The sequence below is a fragment of the Sphaeramia orbicularis genome, chromosome 22 (assembly GCF_902148855.1).
Source record: "Sphaeramia orbicularis chromosome 22, fSphaOr1.1, whole genome shotgun sequence".
In the NCBI taxonomy this organism is placed as follows: Eukaryota; Metazoa; Chordata; class Actinopteri; order Kurtiformes; family Apogonidae; genus Sphaeramia; species Sphaeramia orbicularis.
In genome coordinates, this window is record NC_043978.1 from 25997751 (window position 1) to 26018628 (window position 20878).

General features: G+C 36.3%; 1 protein-coding gene across 2 annotated transcripts in view; it reads right to left on the reverse strand.

The window, feature by feature from the left end:
• rcan3 (regulator of calcineurin 3) overlaps positions 1-20878 on the reverse strand; it is a 113055-nt gene that overhangs the window by 87055 nt on the left and 5122 nt on the right. Inside the window, exon 2 of one of the 2 annotated variants that reach the window (XM_030126411.1) lies at positions 18649-18920. In XM_030126411.1, coding sequence (XP_029982271.1) covers positions 18649-18858 — 210 coding nt within the window. In that variant the 5' untranslated portion in view covers positions 18859-18920. Of the gene's footprint in view, positions 1-18648; positions 18925-20878 lie in introns of both variants that reach the window. The other variant, XM_030126410.1, reaches the window with a different exon arrangement.

The following is a 20878-nucleotide window of genomic DNA, read 5'->3' on the forward strand; positions in this document are numbered from 1 at the left end:
CACCCCTACCTTTAACATTTAGCTTTGTGAACAAAATTCCACTTCTTTAACATCAATTCAGAAATAAGTGGACAATTTACAAAACATGTTCAAATTGTGCAGTCTAAAACTACAAATTTATGCCTACTAACATCTGTAGTTTGGTATTGTATAAAAATTTGACTAGTTTTAGTAATATTACAAAACTAGGATGCTGTTAATTTGAGGATATTGGGGCTTTAATGATCATGAAATTCAGTGTGTGTGGTGGTGTGGTAAATTTTTTGTACTTTGTGTGACATCTAAACTGAACACTGTTCAGTTCACTGTTCACAAACCTGTTTTTGCACCTTTTCACACAGTTCAACAGGTGTAATAGACAGATGTGAGAGGTAAGAGGGGATTGCTTCTTCTTCTTTATAGAGCAAGTAGAATTTATGGTGTTACAAACAATTCAAGGCTTTTTTTGCACTGGCACCCAAATGAACAGTTTTCTACTTTGTTACACAGTGTTGTTTGACAGTTAAATAAACATACTGTATGCATAAGACCATAAAACTACTTCTTATGGCTCATTTTTGATACTTTGGTCAACACTTCCCCGTCGTCTTTATTTTTACTCATTCGTGGTTAAATACAATCATCCGCAGAAGATTTCATAACATAATGACTATATGATTGCAGCTATCATGGGATTTGGCTTTTATATTCACAGCTGGTTAAATAAGACATCATTTTCTTTTGTTGGGAACTGCTATTTCTGAATGCGCCCACACAACATCTCTGTTTTTAGAATGACTGAAGCAGAAATTAATCTTGATTTAAATAGAACCACTAGAGCGGGGGTAAGAACAAATGCCACAATAGAATCTCAAATGTTATAGTTTCATAATCGGCTCCACGGCTCCCACCGTTGTTAACAGACAAAGGAGGGGCAAGATGAGCTGTCCCTTTGACTGAGGCACCAATGCAGAAACAAAACCATAATCGCACATCAAACAGCAAACAATTATTTCCTTGAAGCTGCTGAAGGTGTAGGAGGGGTACTTCATACACTGCATTTCATGCCTCTGAATAGAGAGTTAAAGCTGCTCTGAGGACCGATTTAGAGCAACAGGCAGAAATAAACTTATATAACTGGATCTAAGTAGCTGTGTCAAGAATTTTATTCCAAATATCCAAATAAAACAGATTAACATGAAGGATATTTTGTTCTATATACTTCTAATTCAGAGTTATTATTACACAAATTGACTATTTCCTTGAGAATACACAAAATATTACATTTATATCTGATTATTTATTTATAATAATACAAGAAAATAATGTCAAATGAGGAGCTCAAATTATCTCATATTTACTCAAACTAAAATATACACAACACATTACTTTTTTATTGTTATTTTTTAGAATTTTTATCATTCTGTTTATATGCATAATCGGTAATGACCCTTCTAAATTCTCAGTCTGTAGTCTGTAATAAGTAACGGTAACCTTTAACTGTGAGTGGCTTTTAGCATTGAAAAAGAAAATTTATGACATCCTCTGCTAAAGCTAAAAAAAAACTAAAATACATCTGCTGTCAGACTCACACATTCCATTCAAGATAATATAAACGCTCATAAAAGTCCAAATTAATTAATGACTGTGTGCTTTATGGGCACATTTAGCTACATGCTATTAAATTATGACTTAAACTAGTTATAAAAACAGTGCCACCTAGTGTTTGCTAGTTTGTTAACAGATGGGCATTTTCTGAGTCGTGTGTGTCCTTTTCCTTTCCTTTTTACATAACTACTTCAACATTCATTCATCTCGTGCAATATAATCATTCCCACATGTAATACATATCCATCTGTGAGTATTAATCACCATGTGCACTATAATCATTCTATATATATTCAACCATCCTGTGCAATACATCCTTAATTTTTTTTAAAAAATATTCTCAATTCTATCCTTTTATCTTCATATTGTATATAAAGCTAACTGCACTGTCTTGTACAGGGGTGTTAGAAAATATCAGTTCTGCAGTATATCGCGATAATTCATTTCACAATACTGTATCGATATTAAAAAGTACTGTATTAATATTTTTAGGAATTATTCAAATGTAGACATGGTGGAGGTCTGTTTATTTATTTTTTTTGGTTTTCTTTGTTGTTTGTATTTTATTTCTTATAATTTAACACTGTTTTATTAAATAACACTGGGTTACAAAAAAATGTTTTTTGCAAGTTGTCTAGGTTTTTTCAACTGAATTAGGACCATTTTGCACCGCTAAATCCAAAAATGACATCTGTTTTTCTCAATCAGGTCAGGTTTTTATGCTAATTTGATTTTGAAAAATTTGATCTTCTCACAAAATTGATTACATTTTTGTGACTTTATCAGTTGATTTTTTATATACTTCTCACCCAAAATAGGTTTTAAGAGAAAAAAAATCATTTTCACAAGCATGCTTTATGAAACTTGTGACTTGATTCCTGTTAGGTACAATGGTGTATTCACCGCAGATGTAGCAGAATACGTCAGGCTTATTTTTGCAAGATCTTCTAGTCGAAGCCATTTCATTCACCTGTAATATTAAAAAAAACATTAATCATAAATTGGCAAAAGTAAAATCTTCAGAACTCGTTTATTGCAAGAAATATGAAAGAATTTTGTATCATATGATGTGAAAATGCCCATAAATGTAAGCAAAAATGTTAAAAAACCAATATGTAGCATAGTTCAGAAAGTTGACCTGATTGAGCAAAATTAATGTGATTTTTGGATTCAGCAAACCAAAATTATCCTAAATCAGCTCAAAAAACTTAAACAATAAATTTGTTGTTGACCAGTGTAATTGTTATTTGAAGCTTACTAAAAGCACTTTTTACTGTCTGAGAGAGGCAGATGTTAGTTCCTTTGTTGGTATTGCACAAAAATGATGTTATGATGTTAATTATGAACTAATAGAATATGAACATTTGAACAGGATCTTAAACTGTAATGTCTGTAAAACATAATTTAAGTTTTAACACAAGAACATTTTGTGATATAGCATTAGATCCTGTTGTGTTAAAATAAAAATGTGTTTAGTATTTGTGCGTATTTCTAGTGTAATTCAAGTCTTCCAGGAAATAATCATTTTTTAAAAAGAAACATACAAAAAAATTGCCGTTTTAACAGTATCATGATATATCGTGATATATCATATCGTGATCCTAGTATTGTGATTTGTATCATATCACCAGATTCTTGCTGATACACATCCTTAGTCTTGTAGGACTTTATCGTATACATATTTTGCACCTTATATTTTATATATAGACTCATGTTCGCACTGTTTGCACTGAAAATCTCGTTGTACATTCTGTATAATGACAATAAAGGGCATTCTATTCTATTCTATTCTATTCTATTCTATTCTATTCTATTCTATTCTTCTATTTTCTAATAGGGAAATCTGTCCCACACTCCAGAATATTAGGAGACAATAAATGCACCTCAAACAATAGTTGCCACCCACCACTGGACAAAAAAACCCAAAAATGTCTGTAAATGCATTGTGTGCACTGTGAAATTTGGTATCCATCTTTCAGATCAGATTTTCAGGTTTGTCACATATTCCATACAACTTAATACTATTAGTCAGTCACAATGCTAGTAATAGATAAGAGGCCATTTCAAGCACAACCTTAGTGATAAAACTGAATGGAGGCATATCATCTGTGCCACTTGTTACACAGGATAAAGGCTGAGGGAAGCCTTTAAAATTGAGTACTGGCAGCAGAAAGGATTGGAGGAGTGAAAATCCATGAGCTGGCCAAACACCGGCAACCGACACAATGTGAAAAAGGGATTTAATTGGTCAAAATAAATAAAATTACCACTTTACAGCAGCTCTACACGGTCTTTAACATTTTATATTCAATTATTCTCAGAGATGAATTTATTTATGCAAAGACAGAAAGAGATGTGAGATTATATGAACAGTTACAAGTTTTTACATTTGTTTTTGCATCTTGCGACATATTTATTTACTCATTTTGGTCTGCTATCATAATTGTTTTGCATCATTTTGTCAGTTATACATTTACCTATGTTTTGTTTGCTTTGTACTTCCTAGATATACATACATTCATTTCTATTAATGATTTTAAAAGTATCATGGAGAATGCAGTGAAGGAGGAATGTCACTGTTTTTCCTGATGCCATTATGTTTGAATAATTGTTATTGTGTTTTATTGTTTATTGTGTATCATGTATGTGTTTTATGTTGTTTGCACTTTGTATGGCTGCTACCTTGACCAGGTCTCCCTTGCAAAAGAGATTCCTAATCTGAATGGGACTCCCTGGTTAAATAAAGGTAAAATAGAATAGAATAGAATAGAATAGAATAGAATAGAATAGAATAGAATAGAATAGAATAGAATAGAATAGACTTTATTTGCCATTTGCACAGATACATCACAGTATAGGTACACTGGAATTCTTGTGCATTTCCTTGAGTCACAAAGTTAGAAAAAGACGTGAATAAAAACAGAAACAAAACATAAACACAGCTAAAACATATAAAAACAGTTATTGCACAGACAAACACAAATACACATTTGTAAAACAGAGTACTGATCAGAAAATAAGTAATAATAATAATAATAATAATAATAATAATAATAAGAAGAAGAAGAAGAAGAAGAAGAAGAAGAAGAAGAAGAAGAGTACTGAAAGGTAAAAACAAGTTATTGCATATTTGAATTAAAAGTAAGGTAAAATAAAATAAATATGTATTTTTGCACTTGGTTTTGTATTTATTTGTATTCATTTTGTATTATCTTTGGGTGTATTTTGTTTGGTTTGTCTGACTTTACAGCTAGTTGTGTATAGCTAACCATTAAGGCTATTATTATTTAGAAGGGGGCAGGAAATATAAGATTTTCTTCATCCTGCTTCTTTTCGAGCATGGGTTTGGACATATTCGTTCACCTGATGATTATTGAATGTCTGCTGATGAAATGCACATCCATGAACGAAAAAAAAAAAAGATTTTATGAATTTTGTTCAATCTTTGCAGAAAATATCTCCATAAATACTCAGCAATGTGTAAACCTAGAAGTATCGCAGCAGGTACAGTATTGCTTACAGAACAGAATGAGCTCACCCCTTATATCTGCAGCCTCACTTTGTCTAGGCTCTGAAATTACTGGAAAATCTGGAGGCTGACATCATACTGAGGTACCTGTCAAACACCTAAAAGGTAATTTACTTTAAGAAAAACAATAGAAAACTGTCACCGTAACTAGAAAACTGTCATTTTGTCAAGTTTGCAGCCGTAGGTGTCACAACAGCTCAATTTACCCAAACTGCACTTTGCGTTTTCTTTTGCTTCCTGCTTTCTTTTGTTTGATAAATAAAGGTAAAACAGGCACAGTGGGTCGGTGAGACGAGCCCGGTCGGTGTACCAGAATAATATCCAGGCCGCGGCGGGAGCAGAGGCCAGCGGCACTCACTCACTCCGCACTGCATCATGTCTGACCTTCAGCCTGCCAAGCACCCGCTCCCTCACGTTCACCCCCCGGGACCCACGCCCAAAAATAGACCGTTGTCTGACACATGCAAACATATCACCACCACATGCATGCATGCATACACACTGCATAGTATGTACATGCTTTGTGAGCGCACACAAAGCACACACATGCACTGACACTCACTTTACATCTCACTTTTCACATCCTCTATCACGCTATCTTTAGTCGTCCCTGGTGTTTCGTCGGTCCTCGGTGAGCTGAGGTCGTCTTACTTTATCATCTAATACATGAGTCACACTATCAAACACTTTGCACAAACGCTTTAGACTGAAGTGGGACAGTTTTGTGCACTGGAGCTGCTCAACTTTTCACATACTTACAGCACTCTATCACTGCCAAACTGCTAATGTATCATCTGTGTTGGGGAGTGGTGAGCTACAATAAATGCAGTTAAAGTGGAACCATTTTTCTATCATTAAAGGTGGGGTAGGAGAAGTTTTCCTGGAGCATTTTTTTACTATATTGCTTAAAATCTCCACACCCCAATTACAACCAATTAATTAAATGCTCTAAGACAAAAATTTTTAAAAAAAAATGTAGTCACCTGTGGAACCGACAGGACTGAAAAAACACCATCAAATCATTTTAACCGGCCCTTCGAAATGACTGAATGGTGATATGTCTATCAAACTCAACAGTCATTTGTCCCTCCCTCCTCTGTGCGTACCCCTCTTCGTGCACGAATCACGCGTTCTCAGAGCTTTGGCGCACTTGTACAGGAAACGAAGCCAGAGCCAGAGCTTGGCTAGCTATATTAGCTATATTATTTTATTTCATTTCATTTTATTTTATTTTTTATTTTTTTTCATTTTATTTCGAACATGCAAAGAAAATAAGACAAAACTAAGCAAATTAAGACATAAACAAAATAACATTTAAATGGACAGAATCTATCTTCAAGTACATACCAGTCTGAATTTTGCATGGTCGAAAAGGAGTAGGAAGAAGTATAAACTTATTTAATCCTACCCCTCAGTGCTTTTACACCTTTATCATTAACTTTATACAGCAATCAGCCTATACTATTTCCCTAATTTTAGCATCGAACTACAACAATCCATAATGCATTAATTATATATTATATTAGCTGTTTTGTCCCTAACATAAATCACTAGGGGATGTAACGTTAGTCTGCTAGGTATGAATTGGGGCTGTTCTGCTGACAAACATAATGTTGAAATGCACAGATTACAACTTAAATGAGCTGCTAGCCTGACATCAGTCTGACTGCAATCAGCTGTTCTTACTAGGCTAAGGTTACTTAGAACATTTACCAAAATAACAAGTGAAAAGTCGAAAAGTAGTTTGCGCGAACCGTTTTTCCAAGATCTCCAGCCCTACCTTTAACTGAATCTACAAACTACAAATTTTGTGCTAAAAACTTTTAAAGTGATTTTTTTTTTTTTTTTTTTTTTTTACATTTTTTATTTTTCCATCACTTCTTCATTCTAATGGAAAATTGCTTTTAATGAAGGCAACAGATTCAGCATCAGGACATTTCTACACTTTGTTCCATGTTAGTTTTACAAGCCCCATAAAAATGGAGATGTTTTGTCTTATATTTATGTCATTTGCTTCTAGCTACTACAGTCATGGAAAAAATTATTAGACCATCAAAAGTCATCAGAAACCATGGTTATGCAATCAAGTACTAACTCCTGTGTGTATCATGTGACTACAACAGACAGAAAAGAAAACATGGAATGCCTAAAAGCACTGTTTTTGTCAGTACAATGCCATAAATATTGATGTAAGAAGTGAAGTGATTTTGGGTATTATCAATAAAATATGGAAAATGGATAGATATCAGCTCTGAAATTAAACTACTATGTGCTATTTTTGTTGTTATCATCATATTTGTCCAAACAAATGTACCTTTAGTTATACCAGGCATTAAAATGAATAAGAAATTGAAGAAATTCAACTCAACAACCAAATAGCAGTACATGAGGCTTTAAGATTTGCCAGAATTTGAAAATACACACCAAATGTGATGATCTGGAGTTGGTCTCAAAGTGCCTTCAATGGCCTCTCACAGCTCGTGATGTATAAAATGTGCTAATGCTAAGTGCTAATGCTAATGCTAATGCTAGGTACTGTGTGTAAAATGCAGAAATTCAATCATACAATTTTGGGGGGAAAAATATATCCAATATCAGCAAATATTGATCAATACAATGTTCGGCTGATATACTGTATCGGTCCATTTTATTTTTCACAGAATAGGATTTTACTCCTGGTACTGACACATTTCTCCCGAGGGACTAATGCGGAACAGTCTCAAGCCTTTCTTAAAGACCCCAAGTATTTACAGCAAGTCAAACTTTCCTTCCTCGTTAGATCATCTACGACCAAACTGCATTTATGTCTAGATCAGTACAACTTCATCTTGCATGAAGAAGTTGAACTGACAAAAGAAGCTTCCAGAACTCATTGCTGAGATGGAACACCTTGCTGGGCCTCTGCAGTAAAGATATGACAGACAAAATCATTCAAAAGGCTGATGGTAGCTCATATAAGTTATATGTTCAATACTTCCACAGCTATATGCACCACGTAGATCCAGCAGGCTTTGCAAAGGTAGTAAATAATAACACTGGTCTACAACAAATTTATTGTTGAAGTTTTTTGAGCTGATTTAGGATAATTTTGGTGTGCTGAATCCAAAAATCACATTAATTTTGCTCAATCAGGTCAACTTTCTGAACTATGCTACATATTGGCTTTTTAACATTTTTGCTTACATTTATGGGCATTTTCACATCATATTCTTTCATATTTCTTGCAGTAAACGAGTTCTGAAGATTTTACTTTTGCCAATTTATGATTAATGTTTTTTTTAATATTACAGGTGAATGAAATGGCTTCGACTAGAAGATCTTGCAAAAATAAGCCTGATGTATTCTGCTACATCTGCGGTGAATACACCATTGTACCTAACAGGAATCAAGTCACAAGTTTCATAAAGTGTGCTTGTGAAAATGATTTTTTTTCTCTTAAAACCTATTTTGGGTGAGAAGTATATAAAAAATCAACTGATAAAGTCACAAAATGTAATCAATTTTGTGAGAAGATCAAATTTTCAAAATCAAATTAGCAAAAAACCTGACCTAATTGAGAAAAACAGATGTCATTTTTGGATTTAGCGGTGCAAAATGGTCCTAATTCAGTTGAAAAAACCTAGACAACTTGCAAAAAACATTTTTTTGTAACCCAGTGTAATACATCACACTTATATAGCGCTTTTTTTGGACACTCAAAGACACTTAAAAGAATGGATTAGATTTCTATATATGTATGTCATTTAGAATAAACAGAATAAACTGTGTACTTGGTGTTGTATTATGCCTGCAGCTGTACTTGTGTACTTGACTGCCCTGGTTCTGGATGGAGGAGGGCTCTGACAGCAGCAGGAGCAGCGATGAAAGCTTTGCTCTGTGCTGATTAGGCCTGATATTCGCTGGCACTATGAGGGATGACTTATAATGGCTCTGCTGACCTTTCTCTTGACAAGCAGAGAAACCACTCTGGCTCATTACTTTACCCATACACACCTCCTTTTCTAACTCCTTGTCCCCACTTGTTTTCTGTATGAGCTGATGCTAATGAATCATGTCAAAATTAGAAGCACCAGTGGCTGCAGCTGTGTTCACTATATGGGAATACTGTTTAGCATATTCCCATACAGGAGGGAGCAGACACAGTTAAAATGAGGCAGCATTTTCCAAGGTACATCTAATATGACACAGTGTGAATTTACAATACAGAAAAGATGTTTTGAAAGATTTTTACATTACGTTTAAAACAATATATAATATTCAGTGCTTAATTTGTAAAGTGGGAGGTCCCAGAACGTAGAGGAGGGGTGGATCCGGCAACTCAAAATGGGGGTGGAGGTAATGGAGACAGTGTAAATTGCTTAATATAAAAAAGCTTAACCTAACTTAATGTCCAAAAACTGTGATCAATCATCACCTAATTTATTTAATAAATTGTCTCTCTCTCTGTCTCTCTCAGACACAAATTGTCAAGACGGAGTGAATGACTGGACTCAAATGTGCGGTGCTGAAGGGAAGGTGTTTTATTAACAGAAGTAGAAAAGCACTTGGTAAGTGCAGACCTCCGCCAAGGCTGATGAGTGCCCCCCCCATCACCATCAAAATGTAATCATTTGTTCCTTGTGCCAGGATCAACATTTCCTAAAAATGTCATCAAAATCCCCTCCCACCACCACCGCCATCAAAATGTAATCATTTGTTCCTTATGCCAGTATCAACATTTCCTGAAAATTTCATCAAGTCCGTCCATAACTTTTTGAGTTATCTTACTAACAGACAAACAAACAAACAAACAGACAAACCACAATGAAAATATAACCTGTGCCGTTCCGTAGCGGAGGTAATAAAAATAAGGCTAAAGAGGACAGCATCCATAATATTGGGGTTTTCGTTTGGATTTTTGCAGAGGTGAAAATGGACATGATTAGAGATGTCAATGCCTAATTTGGTCTTAGAAAAAGGGTTCGATCAAGCTACATTTTGAAAATACTCAATTCAAAAGTCCAAACCCCTATCTTCAGACGTCCCTCCGAAGCCACGCCTCCAGAGTAGTGGCACGCGCAATGCTTGTTCCCGAGGGTTCCCGAGTGCTGCACAGCAACAATTCGCCGGCTGAGGCTCTGCTCCATCCCTGGCTCCGTCTCCGACTTGGGCTCCGACGCCGTCTACGGTCCGGTCCGGTCCGGCCCGGCTGAACCGTCTCCGACACCGGCTGAGGCTCCGTCCCCTGCTCCGGTCCCGTACGCCTCAGGCTCCTACCCCGGCTAAGCCTCCAGCTCGCATATCCATGCATACCTCATTTAGTTTCCTCCAACACCCCCACTCTTATAGAACAGCGCCAGTTCAGACCTATGTGACTAATGTTACATTTCCTAGTGGTTTATGTTGGTGACAAAACAGTTTGCCGATGAACTTTCCATCCTAATAGAACTAATATAGCCAGGTTCTGGCTTCGCTTCCTGTACAAGTGCTTCCAGCCTCTGGGAACGCGCAATTCATGCTTGAAGAGGGGTTACGTGCAGAGGGGGGAAGGGGGGAGGGGTGAATGGCAGTTGAGTTTGATAAACATATAACTGTTCAATCATTTCCAGTGGGTGCTCAAAATGATTGGATGGTGTTTTTTCAGTCCTGCCCATTCCACGGGTGACTAATTTTTAAAATTTTTGTGTTGGAGCATTTAATTAATTAGTTGTAATCGGGGTGTGAAGGGGATTTTAAGGAATATAGTAAAAAATGCTCCAGGAAAAACATCTCAGACCCCACCTTTAAATCTTGATTCATACAGCTCTCTCCTGCACGTCTGCACTACGCTGTTGCCCATAGCAACCGATAGCTTATAAGTTCAGAATGGGGTAGCCATCGAGATATGTCACGTGATATGACGTATGTCCTCATTCCTAATTATTTTTGATGACTTTTGATGGTCTAATAATTTTTTCTGCGACTGCATATTCTAAATAAAAGAATGGAGATAGCAGATGTAGTCACAACAGTTGTTTTGGTTAAATATTTCTAAAACCGTCAGGCCAACATGAAGACTGACCATGAGAATCATTTTATGGCAAAAAAAAAAAAAAAGACCAAAAGTGGACTTAGGAGGTTTCTGCCCGACAGCGATGATATTTAATTAGGTGATCACTTGCTTATATAACAACGGTTCAATATGTAAGATTAATGTGTTCTTGTGTATTTACATGATATTTGTACCGGAGTCTGTGGAGTAAGCGGTTGTTCATTGACTTTAGCTAACACTTCGGTTGCCCATGTCTCCGATAACCCTAACCCTGTACACTCCGTTCCATGTCTGCAAATGGAGTTTGCTGACATCAATAAATAATCAGCCCCCCAACACAAAACAGACCTCGTCACAAACTTCTTGTAATCACATGAGCCTGCATGAATCTTACATATTGAGCCTTTAATTAGACTTCCGTCACAGTTGCCTGAATAAAGACTTGGGGTTAAAATGGGTCATGTCTTCAGCAGGAAGAGGTCATGTCAGGCTGAGAGGAGATATATTTAGATAATAAGATGATATTGTTTTTGTTCTTTTCAACTACAAAACCTAATGAAAACATGCACAGCAGTAACACGTCTGGCATAAATCTAACAATTATTTACATACTGTTTCATACTCTTTGTCCATAATATGAGTCATTCATGTTATTAGTGTAAATATAGGTAGATAATGATGCATGAGCACACTTTCTTAATATGACAGTCATCTCAGTGACTGGTAAATATGCCTTGAAAAATAAAGAATTAAAATGAAATAATATTCTTTATCATTTTGTCCACATCCAAGCCAATATAAAACAACACAATTATGCAAACAGCTCATGTCTGGACCAGCTATGGTGCACTTTTGGTACTCTATTGTCTGATTATTGTAGTTTTAACACATTACATAGCCTAATATGAGCCATTTTGGATTCTCCTCCACATTGTTATTGACCTATTAACATTTTCCATCAAGGTCAAGGAACAATGTTTAGCAATAACAGGATGTATTTTTTTGTTATTTTAACTGCAGTCACAATAGCTTATCTAAAATCCTTTGTAACACGAAACACAATCAGCATAAACAGTCTTTCAGATGCTAAAAGTACACTGTAAAAAATGACTGTAGAATTAACACCAAAAAGTTGTAAAATAGCAACATAAAAAAACTGTAAGTGACAATACAATTCAAAGTTGTTTATTTGAAAAGATTTTTGTGTGAGCGATTAAATCAAATATAGCTGTAGTTCTTACCGGAATAGTATGTTAACAAAACTAGATTTGTATGTAGAAATTATGTATTTCTATAGTTTTTAGAAAATAAAACTGTAAATTGAAAAACAATGTGGTACCGTTTAAATTGCAAGACCATAATGTTAAAATAATGGCCTATTTGCTTTTTTTTTTTTAATTAAAAAGTTATTTTAAAAAAAGTAAAAATTTACAATTTAACATTTTAAACTTGTAAATTAATGGGTTGGTAGAGTTGGTAGAGTGGCTCGTCTAATAACCAAAGGGTGTGTGGTTCGAATCCTGGCTCTGACTGTCCACATGTCCATGGAAGACACTGAACCCTAAATTGTTCCCAGTAGGGCTGGTGGCTTTGTAAAGCACTTTGGGCACCACGAGGGTGTGTAAAATGCGCTAAATAAGTGCAGTCCATTTACCATTTAAATCCAATGTTAAATCTACAGGTTTAAAATGTTAAATCTACATGTTACTCCGTAAATATGTTTAAAGTTGGATGTGTTTTTTACAGTATGGTTCTGGTAACCACCGCTGCCAGTTTTTTTCCGTAAAAACAACAGGAATTTTTTTACAGTGTACGGACAATAATTGGATTTTATTGTTAATAATGTTACATAAAGAATTTACGACTATTCTCAGCAGATATTTTATTTACGAGACATGATCTCTGGCAGATCATTCAAATAGTTAAGTGTAAGCAGTGCAGTGAATTAATTTTAATTAGTAGCTTAAAAATAGCGGGCACGTGAGGTGCCTGATCTGAGAAGACCTTGTGTAAACTTCTTATAAAAACACTGAGCACTTTTCAGATGTCTTTGCATTTTGTCTAAAAGCTGGTCAGGAGAACAAAATACCGCAGATAAAAGAAGAAGTGTGCCACTAGGTTTTACTTTCTTTTCACTAATGCAGAAGAAAGGAAAAGGCTTTTACAGGCTGCTAAGAGCTTCTTGTAAATATGAGGGCACATGTCTCTCTCTCTGTGCATCTCAAAGAGCACAGTGTGATTACAGAAACAGCCCATCCTCCTGCATGCAGGCCTTTGAGGACAGAAACAGAAGGTAATGTCGGTGTTGGTAGAGAGCCAAGAGCCCAAAGACACAAAAATGTAGGTTGCCGTGTCCCCGTTCTTCACCCAGGATGTATGTATACGCTGAGTTCAGCGATGACAAGTTTTAAGCTTTCAGTAAAATGTAGAAATTTTGCCATTTTAGATTAGCTTAGAGACTGTGTGTGAGCATACAGAAGCACAAACAGTACCGCTCCGAGCCCATAAACAAGCCAATATAGTTTTTGTTTGAGCTTTAAAAATATCACAAGCAACCTGTTTTGTGTTTTTTTTTTCCTATTCCCTCCCTTCCTGGCGTCATTTTGGAAAGTTTAAATAAATGTCAAAAGTTCTATTTTTGGCGTAGCTCTTTTGATTGAACATATGGAGAACAATCTATTGACAGGCTCTGAGTGAAGGGTGTGTGTGTGGGTGGCATTTCCACTTAAAAGCTCGAGTGTGAATTGTAATGAAGCGAGGAGGCAAAAAAAAAAAAAAAAAAGAGAAGGGAGGGAAGGGAAGGGGGCGGACTCGGCTGCTGGGAGCGATGTGTGTACAAACAGCAAACTCACAAAGCAGGAGTGATTCATTTAAAGGGATTTTGTGTATGCGCCAGATTTAGCCTCTCTGCTTTGCATTTACATACATAGAAGAGATAAATACAGCACGCTTAGGAGAGACAGAAAGTGAATATGCTGAATTTAGAACAGAGGGAAAAGTTAACAAATGCCTACAAAGAGATCAGGAAAAAAAATGGGGGAAAAGTTTCCTGCTGAAGAAGTAAAAATCTGGATGCAGATACAGTAGAAATTGATGGACGGACTTGACAGGAAGAGGGAAGGACTGCGAGGTACAAATAGAAAAGAAGAAGAAGAAGAAGATGTGGAACATGCCAGCTGGAAGGATGGAGCGATGGGAGGACAGCGTAATTGGATTAGAGGGGCAGAAAATTAAAAGTATCTTCGTTGTATCGTCCTCCAGCAAAAAAGGATCCAGTGATCCAAGTAGTCCTGCTCTGAGGAGTTCACAAAAATACACAGTTCATCCTCCAGCACATAAGACGTGTACTATATAAATACTGACAAATCAAACGTAATAAAAAAACACAGTGACCTCAGGATACAACAGACGACAGGGTTTCAGCTATCATTAAGGTTTATTTCCAGTCATGCTATGAAAGGTGAATCTAATGCCACCTAATACTGTCAGTATCAGCAAGAATTAGTATTGATTTTTTAATGTTTGCATTGCATAAGAGTAGGGTTCACCACCATATGAGATACTTTGTCTTGTATCACCTTTACCCAGAATCCAATGAGCCAAAGCAATACTTAACCCATAAAGACCCAGTGCTACCTTTGTGGCAGTTTCCAAATTAATTTTTCATTCTATTTAACCATTTACCATCATTTATCATAATATTATCTTCTGTATATTGCATTTTTTCAGTGAATATCGGGTATTTTCTTGTTGTAATGTCCTAAAAGTGATGTTCTAATGTTCTAAAATACATGTTCCGTTCACATTACATGTGTTTTTCTTGTAATTTTTTACATTAACTTCTTGTATATATATATATATATATATATATATATATATATATATATATATATATATATATATATATATATATATATATATATTTTTTTTTTTTTTTTTTTGCCACTTGCAGGTAAGGAACCAAATATGGTAACTTCATTGACCTTGATTTTCTACATAACAAGAAAAAATTTCGAAAAATTTCACAAAAGTAATAAGGTCTTGTTATGTCCTCCAATAACACATTAAGGTTGTCGTGTTGAATTTCAGAGCATTTCTATCAGTGATGTGTAAAGGATTGAGTTGAAAAGAGTTCAACATACAGAACAACGTGGCATTCATCAGTGCAAACTCTCTCTCACCAACCAGTTAAAACCAAGAAGGGGCAGGATGTAAAATGTCAACACTGTCAATAACGGAGAAGAAACTCACTGAAAAACCAAATTTTTATGATCTAACACTAAAAGATTAACATGATCTTAAGAAATTACTGAATGTCCACTACATTTACTATGATTGTTTTGTGTTTTTACACCTCACTCTGATGCATCTTCACACTAAAACAGAATCACTGGTTCAATCACATGACCTCCATGTTACCAAAGGGAAGAAAGTGCATATTTCAATATAATTACGTCATCTGTTGCCATGTCATTATATTAAAATAGTAGGATTAGTAGATGTGATAAGGCTGTTCTTGGCTCTATACCCTCCACTAACAGTTCACTCATGTTGACGATGCCGATAATATTGTTGTTAGAGAGGTATAGTAACTTACCTCATAGTGACCACAAAGTAGGGCTGGGAAATATATCAAATTAATTAGATTACATGAGGTTTTTCTTTTGTGAAAATCATGAAAATGGCATAAATTGCAAAATTTAAGATTAATAACCCTAAAAATACCCTGTTTTCCATATGTCTCTCCAGTCAGATATGGTATATAGTTTTAGTAAAAGAAGTGTATTTTTTTGGCAGTGGCTACTGCCACAGTACTGTGACACGAAATATTGGTTTGTGTATTGCCACAGAGTCAATCAAATGTTAGCATTTGTACTAGAGCCAATCACAGACACTGTTCCATGAATTCATTATACTCTTGTTGCCACAGTACTGTTATGATATATGGCGTATACTTAAGTGCATTCTTTTGTGCACTTTGCTACCACAGTACTGTGGCAACTGATGGAAGAAACAACAAACTAGTGATAGTAAATAGTATAGAATAGGAATTATGTTTACGTTTATGCATTTGGCAGACGCTTTTTCCCAAAGCGACTTAAAGGGGAAAACCAACCAAATCACTCAATCAATCAAATTTTATTTATATAGCACCAGATCAGAACAAAAAAGTTATCTCATGACACTTTATATATAGAGTTGGTCAAAACCAGACTCTAAGCCAATTTACAGAAACCCAACAGAATCCTCCAGGAGCAAACACTTGTGACTGGTGACAGTGGCGAGATAAAACTTTACAGGCAGAAACCTCGAGCAGACCCAGACTCCTGGAGGATTGTTCTAAACACTCTATATATTGTTTTTTTATAGTGTTCTTTGCTCTATGCGGTCAGTGAGATTGAGGCTGGAGAAGGTGAGTGGAGTTACTTCAATCTGCAGGAAAAAAATTCTACTTCAATCATCAATTGAACCCAAGTTCTCAAGTTCTTTGTGTTGCAGTCTGAAATTTTACCAACTGAGCTAAATCTACACTGTCTTTACATTTGATCTATTTGCTATCTGATTGTCTTGGTACTTTTCGGGATGTAACAAGTTATCAGTCTAGACATGCTATGACAAGGACGCCGATCGGCTCTGTGGTAATAGACAAACCAATATTTCGTGCCACAGTACTGTGTCAGTAGCCACTTAAAATTTTTTCCAACTTATTTTATTGAGTTTTTTTCAGTCACAGGTTCCATGTATACAACACGCCTTTGTATATGAAAAGATATAGAGTCAGTAACCTAGGTGACAGCAATATATAAAAGCAAAATAAAACAACCTCAACCAAGAAAAAAACAGGCAACAAACAGTACCTCGACTTTATAGAGTACAATTATACGGTCCTATGTAGGAGGAAGTGTATTTTTTAATCATATTTTCTCTCCAGTTCATTCACCAAAAATGAATCAAATAAACCACAACATTGGAAGAAAAAACAGATCTCACCCAGCTCTACCATAGAGTCCATCTTGATAATGCCGACCATAGATTATGTGCTTAAACAAGTATAAACACACTGTGTATTTTGAAAATTATAGCTTACAGTAGGCAGTAAAGAATAATGAATTCACAGTGTTGTTAACCATAGCAACAATAAGTCCTTCACAGAAGCACTCTGAAAATAAGGCTGTGGGTGTTTTCAGTGCAAGTAAAGCTGCCTGTGGACTTTTTCTGCATTTATGTGGAACTGTACTGGACAGATTACATATTACTGCTGCCTTTTAATATGGAAGTGAACAAATCAGATTTGAAGAGATAAAGTTCTATGTGATTGTGGTATTCACAGTGAAAAAAAACAGATCTGAGTTACATATGAGCTAAAAACTGGGCCAAATGTATCTGTTATCTGAACCTATACAGGGTGGGGAAGCAAAATTTACAATGAACATTTAGTTGCTTTTTCTCAGCAGGCACTACGTCAATTGTTTTGAAACCAAACATATATTGATGTCATAATCATACCTAACACTATTATCCATACCTTTTCAGAAACTTTTGCCCATATGAGTAATCAGGAAAGCAAACGTCAAAGAGTGTGTGATTTGCTGAATGCACTCGTCACACCAAAGGAGATTTCAAAAATAGTTGGAGTGTCCATAAAGACTGTTTATAATGTAAAGAAGAGAATGACTATGAGCAAAACTATTATGAGAAAGTCTGGAAGATACTATTAAAGAAGAATGGGAAAAGTTGTCACCCGAATATTTGAGGAACACTTGCGCAAGTTTCAGGAAGCGTGTGAAGGCAGTTATTGAGAAAGAAGGAGGACACATAGAATAAAAACATTTTCTATTATGTAAATTTTCTTGTGGCAAATAAATTCTCATGACTTTCAATAAACTAATTGGTCATACACTGTCTTTCAATCCCTGCCTCAAAATATTGTAAATTTTGCTTCCCCACCCTGTATATCCTCTGTTCATAAATGTCCACTCATTTATTTATGTTTTTCCTTTAATTTGTCAATCATCTGTGAGCCCACATACAAATATGACCGTATTAAATGATTGCATGTTTGCATTTGTAGTCTGTATGTTGGATTCGGTTCAAGGCCTTCTGCTACAAGTACAAGTGGGCGTGAACGACACATTACATGGGGTGATGGTGATCAAATGATGCGCACTGCCCTGCACATGGATTACGGCTGTGTATAGCTCACGATTCTGTGTCATATTGTAATCCCTTGTTGGGCAAATAAATGAACAGCATCAGGTGTGTGTGTGTGTGTTTGTGATCCTATGAGTGTGTGTGTGTGTTTTTGTGGGACTGGACTTTGACAGACAAGAGCTAAAGCTGTGGATGACATCGGGCACGTGTTGCCAGGCTTTGAATCTCGACTGCACTGACACATTGAGCAGGATGACTCAAGCATACACACAGTGACGCATCAGTCCACACACACACACACACACACACCACACACCACAAATATACAGCAACAAAACCTGACCCAGAAAGTGAGACTGCCTCAGCTTACCCTGTGTACATCCTCCTCAAACACAGCTTCATGGACGCTGCATGCGAAAAGCGCCGTAGGGAGGTCGCTCAGGTCCATCATTTCCTCCGCCATGCCGTCCTGGTCCGTCTCCCCGAAGACCATGTCCTCTTCCTCCTCCTCGTCCTCTTCGGGATCACTGCTGTAGGTCTCTGAGCCATTGCTCCATGCCTTGGAGCTTTCTCTCAGCATTTTAAAGACGTATGAGGGGGGCTGCTGATGGGCAGAAGGGGGCCACAAATACAGGGAAAGATCCGACTGGGGACACGGGGGGTTAAGAGATTGAAAAATGGAATTAGGAGAACATATGATACCTGAATTAGTTAGAGAAGAAGTGAGAACCTGGTAGTGAGACGCAACTGTCCACAGGCTGATACTACAAAGACTGATGAAAAAAACAAATATTCTAAAGAAAAAGAAAGACAGGATTTAAAAAAAAAAAGCTAAGTGTTTTAAGCGAAGATCTGAATTATATGTAGCTGACATAAACTAAACCCATTTTTTTGCATAACTTTATGACAGTAGTGCCAGAGATGGATAGAGTCTCTTGTTATGAATTACACCAATCAGCCATAACATTCTGATCATTATTAACCCATAAAGACCCAAATATAAACCAGTGCCCAAAATCATCTACTGATGTAAAATGTTTAATTCCTGCTGATCCACCAATCCTGTCAATACATGTAGATAACTGGTGTAAAATGCAGTTTGTCCTCTTTTCATGGTCATCAGATATGACCCATTTGGACGTACAGAGGCTCTGTAGTGAACGCGGAAACACTGTCATCTTCTGCAACATTGATTCACCAGTAAAACCCATGGAGTTGGGTCAATGACAGTGGATCGACACACTTTGTTTATGTTCAGTTACTGACATTTTTGAGTTTTCATGAATATCTAAATTAAAAATAGGAAATTAAATATAGGAAAAGAGATCATTTACAGTGAAAAATTCAAAATACTGAGCATAATATTGTAATAAATAGTGATAAATTGCTTAAAAAAAGGTTAAATCAAGAGAAAAATTGATTCGGGAACTGACAAAAAGTAGCGCTGGGTCTTTATGGGTTAATGTTGGTTATCTCATTACAATCGGACCTGTGGAACATGTAGACGTCGAAGTTAATACATTAGAAACAGCAAAATGGGCAAGAATAGGGATTAGACCAATTTTGACGAGAGAGAAATTATGATGGGTCAGAGCATCTCCAGATCTTGTTCCTTCTCAATATAAAGTGGTTAGTACCTCCAAAAACATCTGAACAACAACAACTATGTCTTAACCAATGCAGCATCTATGGGACCATAACATTATTACCATCTGTCTAATACTGCGGCAGCTATGGCTCAGGAGGTAGAGCAGGTTGTCCAATAACCGAGGGGTTGGCGGTTTGAATCACACTGGTGTATGAATGCCTATGATGTTCAGTAGTGGTCGGAGGGGCTGTTTGGCGCGAATTGGCAGCCACACTTCCATCAGCCTTCCCCAGGGCAGCTGTGGCTACAAACATAGTTTACCACCACCAGAGTGTGAATGTGTGAGCGAATGAATAATGGCTCAATAATGTAAAGTGCTTTGGGTGGCTTGAAAAGCGCACTAGAAATCCAATCCATTATTATTATTATTATTATTATTATTATTATTATTATTATTATAGGTTCCCCTTTTTCCTCAAAACCATCTCTGATCTGAGGCCTAGACTCTACCAGACCTCTGAAGATGTGCTGTGGTATCTGGACCAGCATGATAGCAGCAGATCTCTGAGATTCTGGAAATAGAAGGATGGACCTCCATGGATCAGAATTATTTGATGCTCAATTGTCTTGAGTTTGAGATGTCCTTCCTTAGTCCATTTTTGGTTGGTGCTAACCACTGCAGACCAGGAACAAACAACAGGACCTGCAGTTGTGGAGATGCACTGACCCAGTCATCACCGTTACAATATAGACCTGGTTAAAGTCACCCAGTTCCTTACATTTATCATCTTGTTGCTTCAAACACATCAGCTTCGAGGGCTAAATGTTAATTTGCTGTCTGATATATCCAACCCAGTGAAAGATACCATTGAAATTAAAGAATCAATATTATTCTCCTGTCAGTGGTCATAATGCTGTGGCTGATTAGTTTGTGTATAATTTAAAAATAAAACAAACAAATGCTATGAGAAAAATAAATTCCATACAAACAGAAAACGACCATCCATATCAG